General features: G+C 38.3%; 1 protein-coding gene across 2 annotated transcripts in view; it reads right to left on the bottom strand.

Moving 5' to 3' along the window:
* DNM3 (dynamin 3) overlaps nucleotides 1-19,230 on the bottom strand; it is a 544,460-nt gene that overhangs the window by 386,328 nt on the left and 138,902 nt on the right. For both annotated transcript variants that reach the window (XM_060009515.1, XM_060009525.1), the window contains exons 3-4: nucleotides 2,294-2,443; nucleotides 891-1,094 (exon numbers count right to left, since the gene is read on the bottom strand). In XM_060009515.1, the coding sequence (XP_059865498.1) occupies nucleotides 891-1,094; nucleotides 2,294-2,443 (354 nt within the window). The remainder of the gene's footprint in view (nucleotides 1-890; nucleotides 1,095-2,293; nucleotides 2,444-19,230) is intronic.

Below are 19,230 nucleotides of genomic sequence, written 5' to 3'. Positions count from 1 at the left end.
ACAAAATAAGAAAATGCTGTTGGAATTTTTAAATGATATCAAAAATGAAAAATTAGAGGAGCTAAAAGTTGAGTAAAGATTGCAAAAAGTAGAAGAGACAAACAGATGATAAATGAGATTTTTTTTTAGAAAAAGAGGATTAATCCAGGAGTTCTAAGATGTCAATAATAAGAATTCCAGATAAAGAGACCAGAGAAAATGGGGCAATTAATTATTTTTTTAAAAAAAAAGAATTCCTAGAATTGGAGAAGATACATCTGCATCTTGAAAGGACACATCACTGAGTGCCATTCATAATTTCTTTAAACAGACACACACAAAGACCCATCATTGGGGTCCCTGAACATAAGTTATTACTCAGCTCAGAGAAAGAAAAAGTCAAACATCAGCATAAATAAGGGACTTTTTTGGATTCTGAAATGCCAGTAACAAACATATATTATGAAAGCAGGGATTTAAGTCAAACATTATAAACTAAATAATATCTTACATGCATTAAAAGAGCCTCCTATTTTAATGAAAAACAAACAAAAACAGAAAAGATTTTTTATTTGGAGTATATTCAGATAACTCATAAAAACTAAGGGGAGAATCTGAATTCTGTATCAGAAATTTCTTTTATTAGCTGTTAAAATAAGTAGTTCATAACAATTAGAAAGGTCTATTTTCCTAGATCTCAGTTAATCTTACATTTATTTATATAGGTTTAGACTATATTCCCCAGTTATTTTTCTTTCAGCATCTTAAATATGAAAGAGCTAACAATATTAATAATGGTGAATTTAATTAATAATAAAATCAACTTATGAGAATTTGTGTTACCTTGAAATATACCCAAACTCTTGACATTTTAAACTAATTCCCGTTCATCTTATGGGCCATACACTCACCTTGAGGATCAACTTCTTTAGCTAGTTTCAGTGCATCTGAGTTTGCAAGATCGGTGTTGGCTGGGGTAACAGCCAAAATCAGACAGTTCTCCCGTGTGATGAACTGCATAATCATCTCTCTGATCTGGTACTCAATATCTGGTGGCTGATCTCCCACGGGCACTTTAGTAATTCCAGGCAGGTCGATAAGGGTTAGATTTAACACTGTGGAAAGGAAAAAAAAAAATAAAGTTTTACATATACCATCAATGCTGAAAGATATCAGCAATGCAGAATCATGTGTCACTTTAGTAGAAATAAAACAAGCTGAGCTTTACGTATTGTGTATCTGAAGAACTTCGACTCATGTGCATAGAATAAAAAGGACAGAATTCAAAATGGCTTTTCAAGTTTTCTCTATTTTTATAATATGATTGTGCTAGGCCAAATGATCATTTTAACATAATTTAAGAAGCACTGATTTGCATATCTAACAGTTTTCTCAGAGAGCTGTCACATTTGTAACTGGGGGCTATAATTCAAACACTGAACAATAAGTGAATATGCTGTCTGCCAGTCTTGTACACTGCCTTCAAATGGTGTAAAAATTCTCTGGGTAAGGTTTGCCCTTCCCTTTAAAAACATCATACATTATTTACAGAGTGTTAGCCACTTAACCTATAGGAAAGCTGTTAGCCATTCATGGTGCCATGAGGTTAGTGTGCAGGCTATACAGCCAGGAAACTACCAGGAAACTACCGAGTCAGTGACTCCAGTCCCGACCTGGCTATCGTTCTCTCTGCACGCTACGTTATTGGCACCAAGTCCTCTTGGGAAGTTGTAATTGAGCTTATGTCACTCATGGTCCATTTTAAAAGCAACAGAGCTGGGTAGAAGATAGGAGATTAAAATCTGCCCCACTAAAATCTTAGTCAGAATGGAGGCTATTCTGTATCACACACCAGGAACTGGATATCTGACAAGTTTCTGCCGACAGTCTGGGGGAAAAAAAAAATCACAGTTGATTCCTCAGGAAGAGATTAAAGAGGAATATATAGGACTGAAAGAAAATTCATTAAGGATAACTCAACCATAGTACCATGCACCTCTAAGATTTTTGCAAAAACTGAAGATATTAAAAATGGAAGTTTTCATGCATACCTCTTTGGAATTCTAAAAGTTTAAGATAAACATAAAGAAAACATTTTAAAATGACTTCTCTTTTAAAAGTTATCTCCTCCTGTCTCCCCATAAATAATTTTATGAGCTGTTTGGATCATACCATTTACTGAAGTATCTAAGCACAATCCTAGAAACTCGGTATTTTTTGAGAGAAAAAAACCATCTTCTATAAATACTGTATGTTAATTAATATAGTAAAAATTTTTGAGGACAAAAATTTGGAATTTTGTTATTTTACTTACCATGTGGGGAATAGACTCGTAAATTAATGGGTATGGAGGAAATCCCTTTATTCATTCCGGTTACTCGATCTGTTTCTGCTTCAATCTCATGGCGAACTTCATCAAAATCTGTAATTTTTCTTCCTTTGCAATGTAGAAATTCTGCATATTCTACAAAAGACAAATTAATACAACCTAAAATTCATGTACTCTTGCAATAATAAGGAAATAATGCTTCTTTAATTACAAGTCAAAGTATCCAGTATTGCCTCTTCAGCCATCACAATGAGAGAACACAGTAGTTAACAAAAAGCACAGTTAATACTTTAGAAATATTAAACAGTTCAAATACTAAGGCTGCTAAATTTGCTAATTTTCAGATAAGCAATTAAGTATTATAAGCAGTCTTTAAACCACCTAGCCTACTAAATAAAGAGAATCCTGGCCCTCCAAATGATGAAATAAATAATAGCAACCAATTGTCAAAGAAATTAGAGCTAGGGTACACAAAAAGCCTACTTACTAATCCTATTAGAATGTCCTTTTTCAATATCACCACTTTATCACGATGGAATGCTAAATTATATAAATATAGCTTCAGAAGGCAAAAAGGTTTAGAAACAATGTTTGCTTTATCTTTAAAAAGAAATAATATATGGAATATTTTAGCTTTAAAATATACTATTCAAAATACCACACCAATTTCTTTAATTAAAAAGATATTTTCTCAAGAAAAAAAAGATAGGATATTACAAAGAAACTATTTACCTGCAATCTAAAAAAAAAAAAAAAAAATCAGTATCTGAGGCAGAAGGAAAAACTCTAAAGTAACTATATAATAACAGAATATTAGTTATTGTTAAATTTCAGTAACATCTTGAAACTGTTGTGCTATCAATTTCTATATCTGCTTCCAGAGATATCAAGTATATGATAAACAACACAACTCAGAAAAGGAAACTGATACTATTAGACCTAAAAATTTTATGATAATTTTAACAAGGGAACGAGTCTTAACAAATACTTTAATTTCTCTAACAACTAGCTGAAGAACTGCTCCACCAAACGTAGACTAAGGCTAAGTATCTTGGGACAGATAGCGGCTGAGAGAATTATTGGTAGTCTTTCTATGATTCCCCACCATAAATATTTAACCTTCACCCACTATATGGCAAGGCCAACAGGGAGACAACTACAAGATGTGGCTCATGCATCAATGGTGGAAGTATACACAACAATTAAGCTTCAAAAGGCTTCAGAAGTCTGGCCTGAAGAGACCACTGCATCATTTGGCATTTTCTTTCACACATTTACCCTCATTGGTGCTGTTTTTATTAGATTATAAATTCTTAGACGATAGAGCCTTTATTTTATTTACCCACTCAGTGGCTAGGCCAGTACCATGTAAGAGTTTAAAGATAAGTAGAGGATAAAACAATAAGAAAAATAAAGAGGAGCAATGGATGTCAGATCCTAAAAAATAAGCAAACAAAACTTAGTAAACATGAGCCATAAATAATTTATAATACAGTACTTTTCAATTCAACATGTTCTGTGGAAATTACAAATCTGAGAGCTTTTGGCTATCGTAATTATTACGTTCATAGAGTTAAAAAGCTTCTGGATTAGGGACTACATTTTCAAGTATGTTACTAATCAATAATTCAAGTAACACAAATGTGTACTTCTCTTGTTGCCACTAGATGGCGCCTACTTGCTTTCTCTGTAGGAAACTAATGCCCTTCCAGAAAGCTGCAAAATCAATGCAATTTGCAAATTAGATTTAAATTCATTCCTGGACTTCTGAAAATGCTTTTATCTTGGAATTTAGAGATTGGAATTGTGCAGTACCATCTCAAACCTCTGTGTCTTTTTAGGGATAGGGTTCCACAAAGAGATTTAGGGATGTATTTACTGAGCTCCTACTACTTCTCAGGCACTGTTTTAGAAGTTGGGGATATAGTAAAGTGAAAAAAATAGTCTCTAGCCTCATGAAGCTTAAATTCCAGTGAGATAAAATAGTAAACAGTGTGTGTGTGTGCCAGATTATAAGTGCTATGGAGAAAATTGAATACGGGGGATAATAAATACTGGGGAAGGGAGGTTGCTTTGTTATATGTGTCGGTCAAGGAAGGCTTCTCTGATATGATAAAGTAACATTTGAGCAAAGACTCAAGAAGCCATGCTTTACATAAGAGGATCCCAGTAGACTGCCTGAAGCAGGCTATGCTTGGCATATTGGAGGAAGAGCAAGGAGGCCAACGTGCCTGGAGCACAGAGCATGGGAGAGAGAGGCAGGAGATGAGGTCAGAGCTGTGGTACAGACCTGGATGGTGTAGGGCCTGTGGGCCATACTAAGGGCTTTGATTTTTACTCAAAATGAATGGTAGAGCACTTGAAGCATTTTGGGTAGAGGGGAAACATGAGGTGACCTAGGTTTTAAATAAAGAACTGTACTGTTGTGTTAAGAACAGACAGAGAGGTATAAGAGAAGAAGCTGGCTAACAGAATAATAAAGGTGAGCTAATGAGGCTTGGACCTGGGTGAGAGTGGAGAAGTGGTTACATTCTAATGAAGTTTGAAGGAAAAACCAGCAGGATTTGCTGATGGATTAAAGGAGAGGTATGGGAGAAAGAAAGGAGTTAAGAATAACTTCAAGGAGGCTGACCTCAACAATGAGAAGAATTTTGAAGTAGAAAAGACTGACAGAAAGGAAGATGTTGGGGAGATGGGGTTGGGGATCAAGAGATCAGTTTGGCAACCCAATAGAAAATGGGCAGAAGACCTTAATAGACATTTCTCTAAAGAAGACATACAGATGGCTAAAAAGCACATGAAAACATGCTGAACATCACTGATTATCAGAGAAATGCAAATCAAAACTACAATGAGGTATCACCTTACACCAGTCAGAATGGCCATCATCAAAATATCTACAAACAATAAATGCTGGAGAGGGTGTGGAGAAAAGGGAACCCTCCTACACTGTTGGTGGGAATGTAAATTGGTACAGCCACTATGGAGAACAGTATGGAGGTTCCTTAAGAAACTAAAAACAGAGTTACCATATGATCTAGCAAGCCCACTCCTGGGCATATATCCAGAGAAAACCTTAATTTGAAAAGATACATGCATCCCAATGTTCATTGCAGCACTATTTACAATAGCCAAGACATAGAAGCAACCTAAATGTCCATCGACAGAGGAATGGATAAAGAAGATGTGGTACATATATACAATGGAATATTACTCAGTCATAAAAAAGAATGAAATAATGCCATTTACAGCAACATAGATGAACCTATTGATTATCATACTAAGTGAAGTCAGACAGAGAAAGACAAATATCATGATATCACTCATATGTAGAATCTAACTTTTAAAAAGATACAAATGAACTTATTTACAAAACAGAAACAGATTTACAGATATCGAAAACAAACTGATGGTTACCAAAGGGGAAACGTGTGGGTAGGGGGGAGGGATAAATCAGAAGCTTGGGATGAACATATACACACTACTATATATAAGACAGATAACCAACAAGGTCCTACTGTATTGCACAGGGATCTCTACTCAATATTCTGTGATTACCTATATGAGAAAAGAATCTAAAAAAAGAATGAATATATGTATAACCAAATCACTTTGCTGTACACCTCAAACTAACACAACATTATAAATCAATTATACTCCAATAAAATTAAATTTAAAAGTTCAGTTTGGGACCTATTAAGCTTGTGATGCCTACTGCACACGACCCACATGGAGAAACAGAACTGCCGCTAATGGTTGAGAATCACGCAGCTGAAAGACACACAATTCGCATTCATCTCATCTGATAAGTGTATATCTATTCTGAAATTTTTACAGAAGATGGCAGTCAAGGGCTTGAGGAAAGGTTAGCCTTTTCTAATTAGCACAAAAATGCCTTGGGGCTGGATCTGTGAGTCTTTCATCTAGGGAAAAATCCAAGCTAGATTTATATGTATTTGGAATTCATTAAAGTTAGTCAAGTAGATGAGATCACTAAGTGAGAGATAAGGAAGAGGTCAGAGCACTGGGCCCCAGGTTTTCCAATGTTTAGAGGTCAGGAAATGGAGAGTAAGCCCGAGTGGTCAACAAAACCCAGAGAGAAAGGTGACCTAAAGCCAGTTAAAGAGAATGTTTCATGAAAGGAGACTTTCCACTCCATCAAATACGGCCAACATGTCAGGTAAGATGAGAACTAAGAACAAATCATAAAATTGGGCAACTTGAGGGTCATTCAGGATGTTGAAAAGGGCTGTTAGAGTGGAGTAGGGTGGGTGATAGTCTGATTGGAATAGACTTTAGAGAGAATGGGAGGAGAGGAAGTGGAGACTGGTTGCAGACACTTCTTTTAAAAAGTTGTGTTGTAAAGGAGAGGAAAGAAGTGAGAGGGCAGCTGGAGAGGGTTATGAAGTCAAGGGAGGGTTTTATAAAGATGGGCAAACTAATAGCATGTTCATAGGCTGATGGTATTAATCCAGTCCTGAGGAAAAGCTGATGGTGCAGAAGTGAGAAGGGACAAGTGCTAAAGTGATGTCTCAAGGAAGAGGGGATAGGAAGCACTAGAAAGAAACATGCCAGTTCATCCATAGGAACAGGAAGGAAACAGAATAATGAGTACTGACGGACGACACAAGTCGGTAGAATTGATGGTGGTGGGAGCATGTGAAATTCATCAGGTGAGAGTGGGGATTTATCATTTTGTCGAGTCATTTTACGCCTGTAGAAAACATTTCTGTATTCTCACTGATTAAACCCTACAAAGACTATTATTTTTACCACAAAATACCACACACGCACACACACACACGCACGCACACACATACACACACACATACACACGCACACACATAGAGTGATCCTAAATGACCTAAGAGTAACCATAGCAGGAATGTCAACTTGGGTCTCAACTATGTCCATCACTGGGATTCAGACCTGCCCAGCATATCAGAAGGACTAATGGACAGGAACCACAAAATCCCTATTTCTATGGGTCTCAAAGAGCTTCCTGGGAAATAATTCATCCTACAGGATAGAAAATTCAGGGAAAACCTAATCTAAATTGTCAGAAGGGAGCTACCTGTAGTCCATCCTCTACCCAGGTCCAGAGACTCATAGGTCTATGTCCCCTTCATCTCTAACAGTACAGTGATAATTGTCAGACCACATATCCTACTTTCTTATTAGAAAAACATGGCAACCATAACTACATTTCAGAATTTATAGCTACAGGATTATATTGTCAATAAGATGAGTCCTCCTAGCAATAAGATAAGCCACTCCTGTTATGGGATCCCAGCTCTCTAGCAAGCAGACTATAAATAGGTGGACAGCAGAGGTGGCATACATGTTTTTGAACAATTGCCCATAGTTGCTATTGAGGAGGATCATCAATCAGCTTATCATCACACAATCCCTGAATAAATCTTGATTAGCAGTGCAGAATTTAAAGGTCACAGCTTTACTTCCCTGCTGTCCAAAAATACAATTATAAATGAAAATCTTATAAAGGATTACCACAAGAACAATGAACCATTTACTATACTCACGTCTGAAGAATGTTCACATGAGTTTGGGGATGAAGGAAATTCTAACACCTGAGGCAAACCCTACAGAACACGCTGCACCAGCCAATCAACAGTTAGACTTTTTAAGAGCTTATAAGTGTGTATCTTCTAAGACTTTTATACTGTTGTAAATTAATATGCCTAAAGGTCTAACAAACCTCATCTTACGGTCCTGAGATAAATTCTTTCTCATAGAAAGGTACAGTTTCCAGTGGCACAAGCTCTCTTGGCATGTTCTCAGTGTTCCTTTCATTCTAAATGCTTGGTAGTTGGGCACATGGAATGATCTCTTTCTCAAACAATTCCAGGCTTCAGCCCAAGTTCAGTCTGAATGGAGAGTGATTAAATTTCTTAGCCACAAGCTCATATAAAGGTTGAAGGCTATGTGTATATAAGCAATGAAATCCTAATAATGCATCCATGAAATTCTTTTGTGTGTCAGTATAACCCACCTTGCTGAAATTCATAGTATGTTTTCAGTTTCACAAAATAAGACTCTAGTTTAAAAAATCCTTCCTGTTTTCCCAGTATTAAAGCAAAGGTTAAGATACATTTTTATATCAAAGAATGATTTGGGAGAAAAAAGAGGATATTAAAAAAAAATCAGAGCTATCATTCTATTTTATTTTTATTTCCCTATAAAGCATTTTAGCACTGTCATTTCTGCTGATCATGAAAAACAAATTACGCTAGGTTAAACAGCTGACAAATTGTTTGGGGGCAGGATGATATGGTTTGTGCCTGGGCAGAATTCCAATCATCTGTGAAAAGCACAGCATGACCATAAGAATTTAAATATTCCCAATATGCCCCTTCCATGGGGAAAAACATTCATATGTTTCAATTAATCAAGGTTAAGTAGAAAGGAATTATTATGGAGCACAGGCATATAACCTCCTGTCAATCTTTATTCTAAGAACTAGGGTCCTCAATACTTTAGCTGGAGTTTTATTTCTAAAATGTTTTAATAGCAATGTTTTTAAGCACGGGGCTCCAATGAAAATGGAGTACATTGGACACATAAACAGGGAATGGTTTTCAATGCAACTAGCTAAATCCACTGGCTGTAAAGACCATCTAGTATGACTACATTTAAAAACATATTTCCTTAAAGGCAAAGGCTGCATTTTATTCATCTGTGTTTCCCTAATGCCTATCATATTTAGAGAAAAGAACACCTGTAGATTTCTTCCTTCTTCTTTAAAGAAGTCCTCTTTGCATACCATTGAGCAATTTGGAAAAATGCTTCCAGAAAGCCTTCATGTCATTCCAAATTGAAGGCAAGAGCCTGGAACGGTGGTTAACTAAGCAACAAGGCAAGTTAGACATGAGTTATACAGACCCAGATATACAGCAGAAGTCAACTGTGTCCTAAGGTAAACAGGGAAAGTTTAGTAATCAAAAAAAAAGAAAAGAAAAGAAAATCTAAAGAAACAAACAATTAACCTGAGGGAGTCCAACAGTGGGTGAAAGGTAGAGGTCCCAGTCAGAGGGTAAAGAACAATAGGGTGGGAATAAGAAGGGCCAAGATTTCATAGCAGACAAAAGGTGGGTGCTAAGCAGGTATCAGAGACCAGCTGCAGAGACTAGGGTTAAGCATCAGGGCTCTGGTACTCCTGAGGCAGAGGAGGAGGCCAAAACAGAACTCCAGACCCAAGTGAGCCAGATGGTCCAAGGCAAAAAAACAAGGTGAGAATTCAGTCATGAAAAGGGAGGTAGAGCCTTTTTCACAGGAAACAAAGCCAAAGCCACCACATACACCTCAGTAAAGAGAGATTAATAATAGTACTTCCTTGATATTTACTGCTCAACGACGGCCTATACAGGTTGCTTGCCTAAGAGTTGGGCTGGGTCTAAATCCTGGGTGAGGCTAACCCTACAGGTGAGGATTGAGTGGCCACAGAACAGTGCTGGCATATGAGACCAGGACTAACATTTGGCAGAAATCCATCCAGCAATAGGAATTTGTATGGAATTCTACCACAAGTGCCAAAAATAACAATCAGAGAATCAGCAGCTGTAATACTTACACAGCGCAATTTAGTTCCATATTTTTTCAGAAGGAGCTCAAAAAGTATAACAAAAATTAACTCTATTTCATAACCCTCGTTTCCACGTAAAACACAATTGAGAAAGGAGACCTTCAAGATGGCGAAGGAGTAAGCCGTGGAGATCACCTTCCTCCCCACAAATACATCAGAAATACATCTACATGTGGAACAACTCCTACAGAACACTTACTGAACGCTGGCAGAAGACCTCAGAGCCCCCCAAAGGCAAGAAACTCCCCCACGTACCTGGGTAGGGCAAAAGAAAAAAGAAGAAACAGAGACAAAGAATAGGGTCGGGGGCTTCCCTGGTGGCGCAGTGGTTGAGAGTCTGCCTGCCAATGCAGGGGACACCGGTTCGTGCCCCGGTCCGGGAAGATCCCACATGCCGCGGAGCGGCTGGGCCCGTAAGCCATGGCCGCTGAGCCTGCGCGTCCAGAGCCTGTGCTCCGCAGCGGGAGAGGCCACGGCGGTGAGAGGCCCGTGTACCACAAAAAAAAAAAAAAAAAAAAAAGAATAGGGTTGGGACCTGCACCAGTGGGAGGGAGCTGTGAAGGAGGAAAGGTTTCCACACACTAGGAAGCCCCTTCGTGGGCGCAGACTGCGGGTGGCAGAGGGGGGAAGCTTCGGAGCCACAGAGGAAAGCGCAGCAACAGGGGTGCGGAGTACAAAGCGGAGAAATTCCCGCACAGAGGATCGGTGCCGACCGGCACTCACCAGCCCAAGAGGCTTGTCTGCTCACCCGCCGGGTCGGGCGGGGCTGGGAGCTGAGGCTCGGCTTCGGTCGGAGCGCCGGGAGACGACTGGGGTTGGTGGCATGAACACAGCCTGAAGGGGTTAGTTCGCCACAGCTAGCCAAGAGGGAGTCCGGGAAAAGGTCTGGAGCTGCCGAGGAGGCAAGAGACTTTTTCTTCCCTCTTTGTTTCCTGGTGTGCGAGGAGAGGGGATTAAGAGCGCTGCTTAAAGGAGCTCCAGAGACGGGCGCGAGCCACGGATATCAGCGCGGACCCCAGAGTCGGGCCTGAGATGCTAAGGCTGCTGCTGCCGCCACCAAGAAGCCTGTGTGCCAGCACAGGTCACTATCCACACCTCCCCTCCTGGGGGCCTGTGCAGCCCGCCACTGCCCGGGTCCCATGATCCAGGGGCAACTTCCCTAGGAAAACACACAGCGCACCTCAGGATGTTGCAATGTCACACCAGCCTCTGTCGCCACAGGCTCGCCCCGCACTCCGTACCCCTCCCTCCCCCCGGCCTGAGTGAGCCAGAGACCCCAAATCAGCTGCTACTTTAAACCCATCCTATCTGAGCGAAGAACAGATGCCCTCAGGCGACCTACACGTAGAGGTGGGTCCAAATCCAACTGAACCCCAAGAGCTGTGTGAGCAAAGAGAAAGGGAAATTTCTCCCAGCAGCCTTAGGATCAGCAGATTAAATCTTCACAATCAACTTGATGTACTCTGCATCTCTGGAATACTTGAATAGACAATGAATCATCCCAAAATTCAGGCGGTGGACTTTGAAAGGAAGTGTAGACTTGGGGTTTGCTTTCTGCATCTAACTTGTTTCTGGTTTTATGTTTATCTTAGTTTAATATTTAGAGTTTATTACCACTGGTAGATTTGTTTATTGATTTGGTTGCTCTCTTCCATATATATATATATTATTTTCCTTTTTCTCTTTTTGTGAGTGTGTATGTGTATGCTTCTTTGTTTGATTTTGTCTGTATAGCTTTGCTTTTACCATTTGTTCCAGGGTTCTGTCTGTCATTGGTGGATTTGTTTTTTGGTTTCATTGCTGTCTTCTTTCTTTCTTTTTTATTACTTTATAATTTTTTTAGTTTTTAATAATTTTTTTAATTTTTAATTTTAATAACTTTATTTCACTTTATTTTTTTTCTTTCTTTCAATTTTTCTCCCTTTTCTTCTGAACCGTGTGGCTCACAGGGTCTTGGTGCTCCTGCCGGGTGCCAGGCCTGTGCCTCTGAGGTGGGAGATCCGAGTTCAGGATCTCCTGAAGGAGTCTCGTCCACCAGAGACTTCCTGGCTCCACGTAATATCAAACAGCGAAAGCTCTCCCAGAGATCTCCATCTCAACACTAAGACTCAGCTCCACACAACGACAAGCAAACTACAGTGCTGGACACCCTATGCCAAACAACTAGCAAGACAAGAACACAGCCCTACTCATTAGCAGAAAGGATACCTAAAATCATAATTAGGTCACAGACACCTCAAAACACACCACCGGACGTGGTCCTGCCCATAAGAAAGACAAGATCCAGCCTCATCCACCAGAACACAGGCACCAGTCCCCTGCACCAGGAAGCCTACACAACCAGCTGAACCAACCTTACCCACTGGGGGCAGACACCAAAAACAACAGGAACTACAAACCTGCAGCCTGTGAAAAGGAGACCCCAAACACAGTAAGTTAAGCAAAATGAGAAGACAGAAACACACAGCAGATGAAGGAGCAATGTAAAGACCCACCAGACCAAACAAATGAAGAAGAAACAGGCAGTCTACCTGAAAAAGAATTCAGAGTAATGATAGTAAAGATGATCCAAAATCTTGGGAATAGAATGGAGAAAATACAAGAAACATTTAACAAAGACCTAGAAGAACTAAAGAGCAAACAATGATGAACAACACAATAAATGAAATTGAACATTCTCTAGAAGGAATCAATAGCAGAATAACTGAGGCAGAAGAATGAATAAGTGACCTGGAAGATAAAATAGTGGAAGTAACTACCACAGAGCAGAATAAAGAAAAAAGAATGAAAAGAATTGAGAACAGTCTCAGAGACCTCTGGGACAATATTAAATGCACCAACATTCGAATTATAGGGGTCCCAGAAGAAGAAGAGAAAAAGAAAGGGACTGAGAAAATATTTGAAGAGATTATAGTTGAAAACTTCCCTATTATGGAAAAGGAAATAGTCAATCAAGTCCAGGAAGCACAGAGAGTCCCATACAGGATAAATCCAAGGAGAAACACAGCAAGACACATATTAATCAAATTATGAAAAATTAAATACAAAGAAAAAATATTAAAAGCCACAAGGGAGAAACAACAAATAATATACAAGGGAATCCACATAAAGTTAACAGCTGATCTTTCAGCAGAAACTCTGCAAGCCAGGAGGGAATGGCAGGACATATTTAAAGTGATGAAAGGGAAAAATCTATACCCAAAATTACACTAGCCAGCAAGGATCTCATTCAGATTCGACAGAGAAATTAAAACCTTTACAGACAAGCAAAAGCTAAGAGAATTCAGCACACCAAACCAGCTTTACAACAAATGCTAAAGGAACTTCTCTAGGCAGGAAACATAAGAGAAGGAAAAGACCTACAATAACAAACGCAAAACAATAAGAAAAGCGTAGTAGGAACATACATATTGATAACTACCTTAAATGTAAATGGATTAAATGCTCCAGTGAAAAAACATAGACTGGCTGAATGGATACAAAAACAAGACCTGTATATATGCTGTCTACAAAAGACCCATTTCAGACCTAGGGACACATACAGACTGAAAGTGAGGGGATAGAAAAAGATATTCCATGCAAATGGAAATCAAAAGAAAGCTGGGGTAGCAATTCTCATATCAGACAAAATAGACTTTAAAACAAAGATTATTACAAGAGACAAAGAAGGAGACTACATAATGATCAAGGGATCAATCCAGGAAGAAGGTATAACAATTGTAAACATTTATGCACCCAACATAGGAGCACCTCAATACATAAGGCAAATGCTAACAGCCATAAAAGGGGAAATCGACAGTAACACAATCATAGTACGGGACTTTAACACCCCGCTTTCACCAATGGACAGATCATCCAAAATGAAAAATAAGCAAGGAAACACAAGCTTTAAATGATACATTAAACAAGATGGACTTAATTGATATTGATAGGACATTCCATCCAAAATCAACAAAATACACTCTTCTCAAGTGTTCATGGAACATTCTCCAGGATAGATCATATCTTGGGTCACAAATCAAGCCTTGGTAAATTTAAGAAAATTGAAATCATATCAAGTATCTTTTCTGACCACAACACTATGAGACTAGATATCAATTACAGGAAAAAATCTGTAAAAAATACAAACAAATGGAGGCTAAACAATAAAATACTGGGACTTCCCTGGTGGCACAGTGATTAAGAATCTGCCTGCAAATGCAGGGGACACAGGCTCGATCCCTGGTCCTGGAAGATCTCACATTCAGCAAAGCAACTAAGCCCGTGTGCCAAAACTACTGAGCCTGCTCTCTAGAGCCCACGATCCACAACTACTGAAGCCCGTGAGCTGGAGCCCATGCTCTGCAACAAGAGAAACCACCGCGATGAGAAACCCATGCAGCACAATGAAGCGTGGCCCCTGCTCGCCACAACAAGAAAAAGCCGGGCACAGCAACGAAGACCCAATGCAGCCATAAATTAATTGATTAATTAATTATTTTTTTAAAAAGTTTTCTGAAGAACCTAGGGGCAGGACAGGAATAAAGATGCAGACGTAGAGAATGGACTTGAGGTCATGGGGAGAGCGAAAGGTAAGCTGGGACGAAGTGAGAGAGTGGCCTGGCCTACTCTCACTACCAAATGTAAAATAGATGGCTAGCGGGAAGCAGCTGCATAGCACAGGGAGATCAGCTCAGTGCTTTGTGACCACCTAGAGGGGTGGGATAGGGAGGGTGGGAGGGAGACACAAGAGGGAGGGGATATGGGGATAAATGTTTACGCATAGCTGATTCACTTTGTTATACAGCAGAAACTAACACAACATTGTAAAGCAATTATATTCCAATAAGGATGTTTAAAAAAAAAAGAACATTCCACCCAAAAAAACAAAACAAAACAAAACAAAACACAATTGAGAGATAAACCATACTCCAAATACTGAAACCAAATAGGTAGCAGGTCAAGCACTTGGCCAAAAACTGCAAAGTGGATAATTAAGTCTCAGCAGCATCTGACATGATTTTCCTCCTCTTCCTTGAAACATTCTCTTCTACTGACTCCCATTATTCCAACTTTCCTGACTTTTTCTTCTTCCTCTCTTACGTCTCCTTCACCATATCCTTTGCTCATTGTTCCTTCTCTTCACCACTTCTAAATACTGGAGTGCAGCTAGACTCCCTCCTAGACCTTCTTATTTTCTTTGTCATCTCTCTTTCCCTAGGTGGATATCCTATCCTCTCTTATATAATCTATTGGTCTTTAAAAAAGTATATATATATATATATATATATATATACACACACACACATGTGATATATATATCAAATATATATATATCACATATATATCTCCCCAAATTCATGTCTCAAGCATTCTAATTCTAATGTTTAATTGACATTTCCACTTGGATGTCTAATAGATCTCAATATTAACATGTCCCAAACCAAACTTTTAATCCCCCATTGCCTTCCCCTCTCATCATCCACATTTCCTCCTTCTCCTGTCTTCCACATCTCAATTATTGATACTACCATTGAATCAGGTCCTCGAATCAAACAACAGCTATTTCTGCATCCTTCTTTTCCTCCGCTCTCTCCCAGTCATCTTCTCACTGCCTCAACTGTGGCCATCCTCCTTCTAAGCTAATGCCACCTGTTACCTGGACTACCGTAAAAGCATCCCAACTGGTCTTCCTGGTTCCACTCCACTGAATCCATTCTCCACATGGCAGCTAGAGAGGTCTTTCTAAAACATATGTCAGATCATGTCTCTTCCTTTTTAAAAAATTTTTACTGGTTTTCCAGATCAGTCAGAAATATCCAAATTACTCTCCCCAGCCTACAAAGTCCTAGACAGTCTGAACCCTGTGTACTTCTATCTGTAACACTATTTCTACCCTCTGTGCTCAAAACACTTTAGCTGCAACATCCTCCCCACCCCAGGGTCCCTCTACAAGGTGCTCCTCTTCTGGAATGTCCTTCATCCAGATCTCTGCATGTGTGGCTCCATCCTGTCATTTACTTCTCATCCAATATACCATCTCTAATTTAGAAAGCCTTCCTTGATCAGGCAAAGTAAAGTCACACTCTATCACATCATCTAATTTACTTTCTTCTGTGCACATAATCATTATGTGAAGATTTTGTTTTTCATTGCCTGTCTTCACCTACTGGAATACAAGCTCTATGAGAACAGGAACATTATCTGCTGTACTCCCAGTACCTAAAACGATGAATTTCATCTATTGGGCATTCAATATATATTTTTTGAATTAAAGAGCAAATAAACGAATGAGTAAATGAGTGAATGAATCAACAAATAAACACTGGCGGACACTTGAGGTTTGTGGGTATTGAGAAGAAAATGATCATAAATATACGGCTTTTGACATGTTGAGTTTGATATCTTTGAAATATCCAAGTAGAGCTTCAAGCAGTCAGCTGGAAATACATGTCTGGAGTTTAGCCCAGGAGCTATAAATGTGAGATTCATAGGTGCATGAGTTGTAACTGAAGTCATGGCATAGAAGCGATTCCCTAAGGGAGAATACGAAATGACACAGAAAGAAGCCTTGGGTAGGTGCAAACTTTAAAGGCCAGGTAGAAGATAATGCATCAGCAAAAAAGACAGAGTTGGCCAAAGAGATAGAACAAAAACTAGGAGTATTTGGCATCATGGAAGCTAAAAGAATAGTGTATGTTTTAAGGAGAGAATAATTAATAATGTTAAAAGCTGTTGAAAGAGCAAGGTAAATACTAGCAAGTGACTATTGGCATTTATAGAAATTGAGTATGTATTATATAGTTTCCTGTATGCTTAAACAATGTTCTATACATAATTTAAATATTTCTTGTTATTTCAAAAGCTTTTGCTATTGATTACTTTGCTAACTTAAAAATTGTTTTATCTTTTGTATGCTTTTCTTTTTATTGTGTCTCTTCTTCTGTTTTTAAGGCATATTCCCATTCTAACTGGCAGCGTTATATTTTATTCTAGACTGAGAAGTCCAATAACCTAGTATGTATGGTCTGACTCTAAATTAAGACTGGAATTGCCCAGAGTAAGGCCACGACCCTGCAAAAATGAACTTTAGGTCATAGTCTTTGTAATATTAATTTTGGCTGCCCAAGACTCTTTTTACTTCCTCCTGATAATCAGCTAAGTTCAGAAACTGAAAAGAGGTTTCCAAATAAGTGAGTTATTACAGTATTATTAAAGAGTAATGAATGTACAATTTCAGAAACAGCAAACATGTCAATGTTATTTCTTGTTTTAAAAAGACAAAAATAAGGTGATCTGCCAAGTAAAAATCTGTGATTAAAGTGAAATCACTAGACTTTGTCATGAAAGTTCAAGTAATCAGACTGCTATACAAAAAATATAACAGAAAGTCTAAAGTTTGCAAAATGAAAATATTTTCCCATAGAATCTTATACACAAGAAATGAAGTTTATAAATGAAATTTAAGTAGTAATCATATCAGAATTACAAGTGTATAAATACGTAACTAAAAAAATTCTCAAAATATCAAATTACAATATTCATTGCTGGATATATTTGCAGCTGGACAAAGAAAAATTTTTCTACGAGTGTGAGCTTCTACACACAATTTGTCAGCAACACTATTCCATCTAAATATTTTAACAATATCTTAGTGTATTTGGTAAGCTCCTCAAATGTCTTCATGAAGGTCATTATCAGTTAGAAACAGAGCCAACTTAACTTTTTATGTGGTGAAAGGTATAAATAGAAGTTCATTTCTTACACATGAATATTCAATTTTTGCAAAACTGTTTGTTGAAAATACTACCCTTTCTCCATTGAATAGTCTTTCCACTTTTATCAAAAATCAGTTGTCTATATATCTGTAGGTCTATTTTTGAACTCTGTTCTGTTCCAACGGTCTATTTGACTATATTTATATCAATGCCACACTATCTTGATTATTGTAGCTTTGTAACAAGTCTTAAAATCAGGTAGTGTTCATTCTCCAACTTTGTTGTTATGTTTTAAAGTTGTTTTAGCTATTCTGGGTCCTTTGCATTTCCTAGGAATTTTAGAATCAGCTTGTCAATTTCTACAAGACAATTTAATTTTTTTAATCTTTATCTACAGCATTCTTTACAGTATTACTAAAGAATAGTTTTCTGGGCTTCCCTGGTGGCGCAGTGGTTGAGAGTCCGCCTGCCGATGCAGGGCACACGGGTTCGTGCCCCGGTCCGGGAGGATCCCACATGCCGTGGAGCGGCTGGGCCCATGAGCCATGGTCACTGAGCCTGCGCGTCTGGAGCCTGTGCTCCGCAACGGGAGAGGTCACAATAGTGAGAGGCCCACGTACCACAAAAAAAAAAAAAAAAAAAAAGCCTCAAGCTTGCACACACACACACATATACACACACACAGCATGTTTAGCTAAAAGCATAAGAATTTTCCCATGAATGCCTACTCTGCTAAATGCACTAAATTTTAACAAAAGTACATATTCTTAAAAATGAGAGGTACATCTCCTCTAAATTCTGTCTCATTAGAGCAAATCACTTCAGTGCTGTAGAGAGTCATACAAAAATATTTATTATCAACTGTGGCCCAATCACTAAGCAGTCAGAGTCAGTATGGGATAGCTTGGTAATGAGAGTACATATTTTTGCAACGAAGTCTGCATAAACGAAAAATTATGAATGTATGAGAATTCTTGGGCATAATATTCAAAACTGATTGCATAAAACTAAAATGCAAAGTAACTCTTCTGACAAAAGCCCTTTGCTTCATAAATTACAAAAATTATTCTATGACTCAGACAATAGAGCCAATCTAACCACTTCCTGAAAACTTAAAAAGGGGAGAAAGGAAAGAGGGAGGGAGGAGGGGAGAAAACTAAAAATTGCCCCTAGTATGAAGAAAACTCAATTAATAGAACTGGTCAATTAGTGTTTGAATTATCTAAATGGAGATAAATAAATTTAAAATATTTTTAAGGCCACCCTTAAATAATTTTTTATTTAATCTCAAGGGATTCTCATAAGAACACCCAACACTTAGCAAAACCCAATGCATTATGTGTTTCAGTTTAAATGATGCTAAAAGAAATGTACCTATAAAGAAAAACAAAATAAAGTTCTCATCTGAAACTCAGTACTATGGTTTTTGCCAATTCAATTTGCTTGTATATTAATTCTTAGCTGCAGTAGTCATCAATTATCTCAGTAGGAACTTAATAAATAGAAAATTCTCTCACAAGGACACTCACCTCCTTGAAAAGGGGCTCAAACATGGAAGCAAACAATTACTTTTGCAAAATAGATAAAATTCTAAGAGTTGAAAAAAGGATAATCAGTAAAAA

Source organism: Delphinus delphis, chromosome 1 (assembly GCF_949987515.2).
Source record: "Delphinus delphis chromosome 1, mDelDel1.2, whole genome shotgun sequence".
In the NCBI taxonomy this organism is placed as follows: Eukaryota; Metazoa; Chordata; class Mammalia; order Artiodactyla; family Delphinidae; genus Delphinus; species Delphinus delphis.
This window is presented reverse-complemented; position numbering and strand designations above follow the sequence as displayed.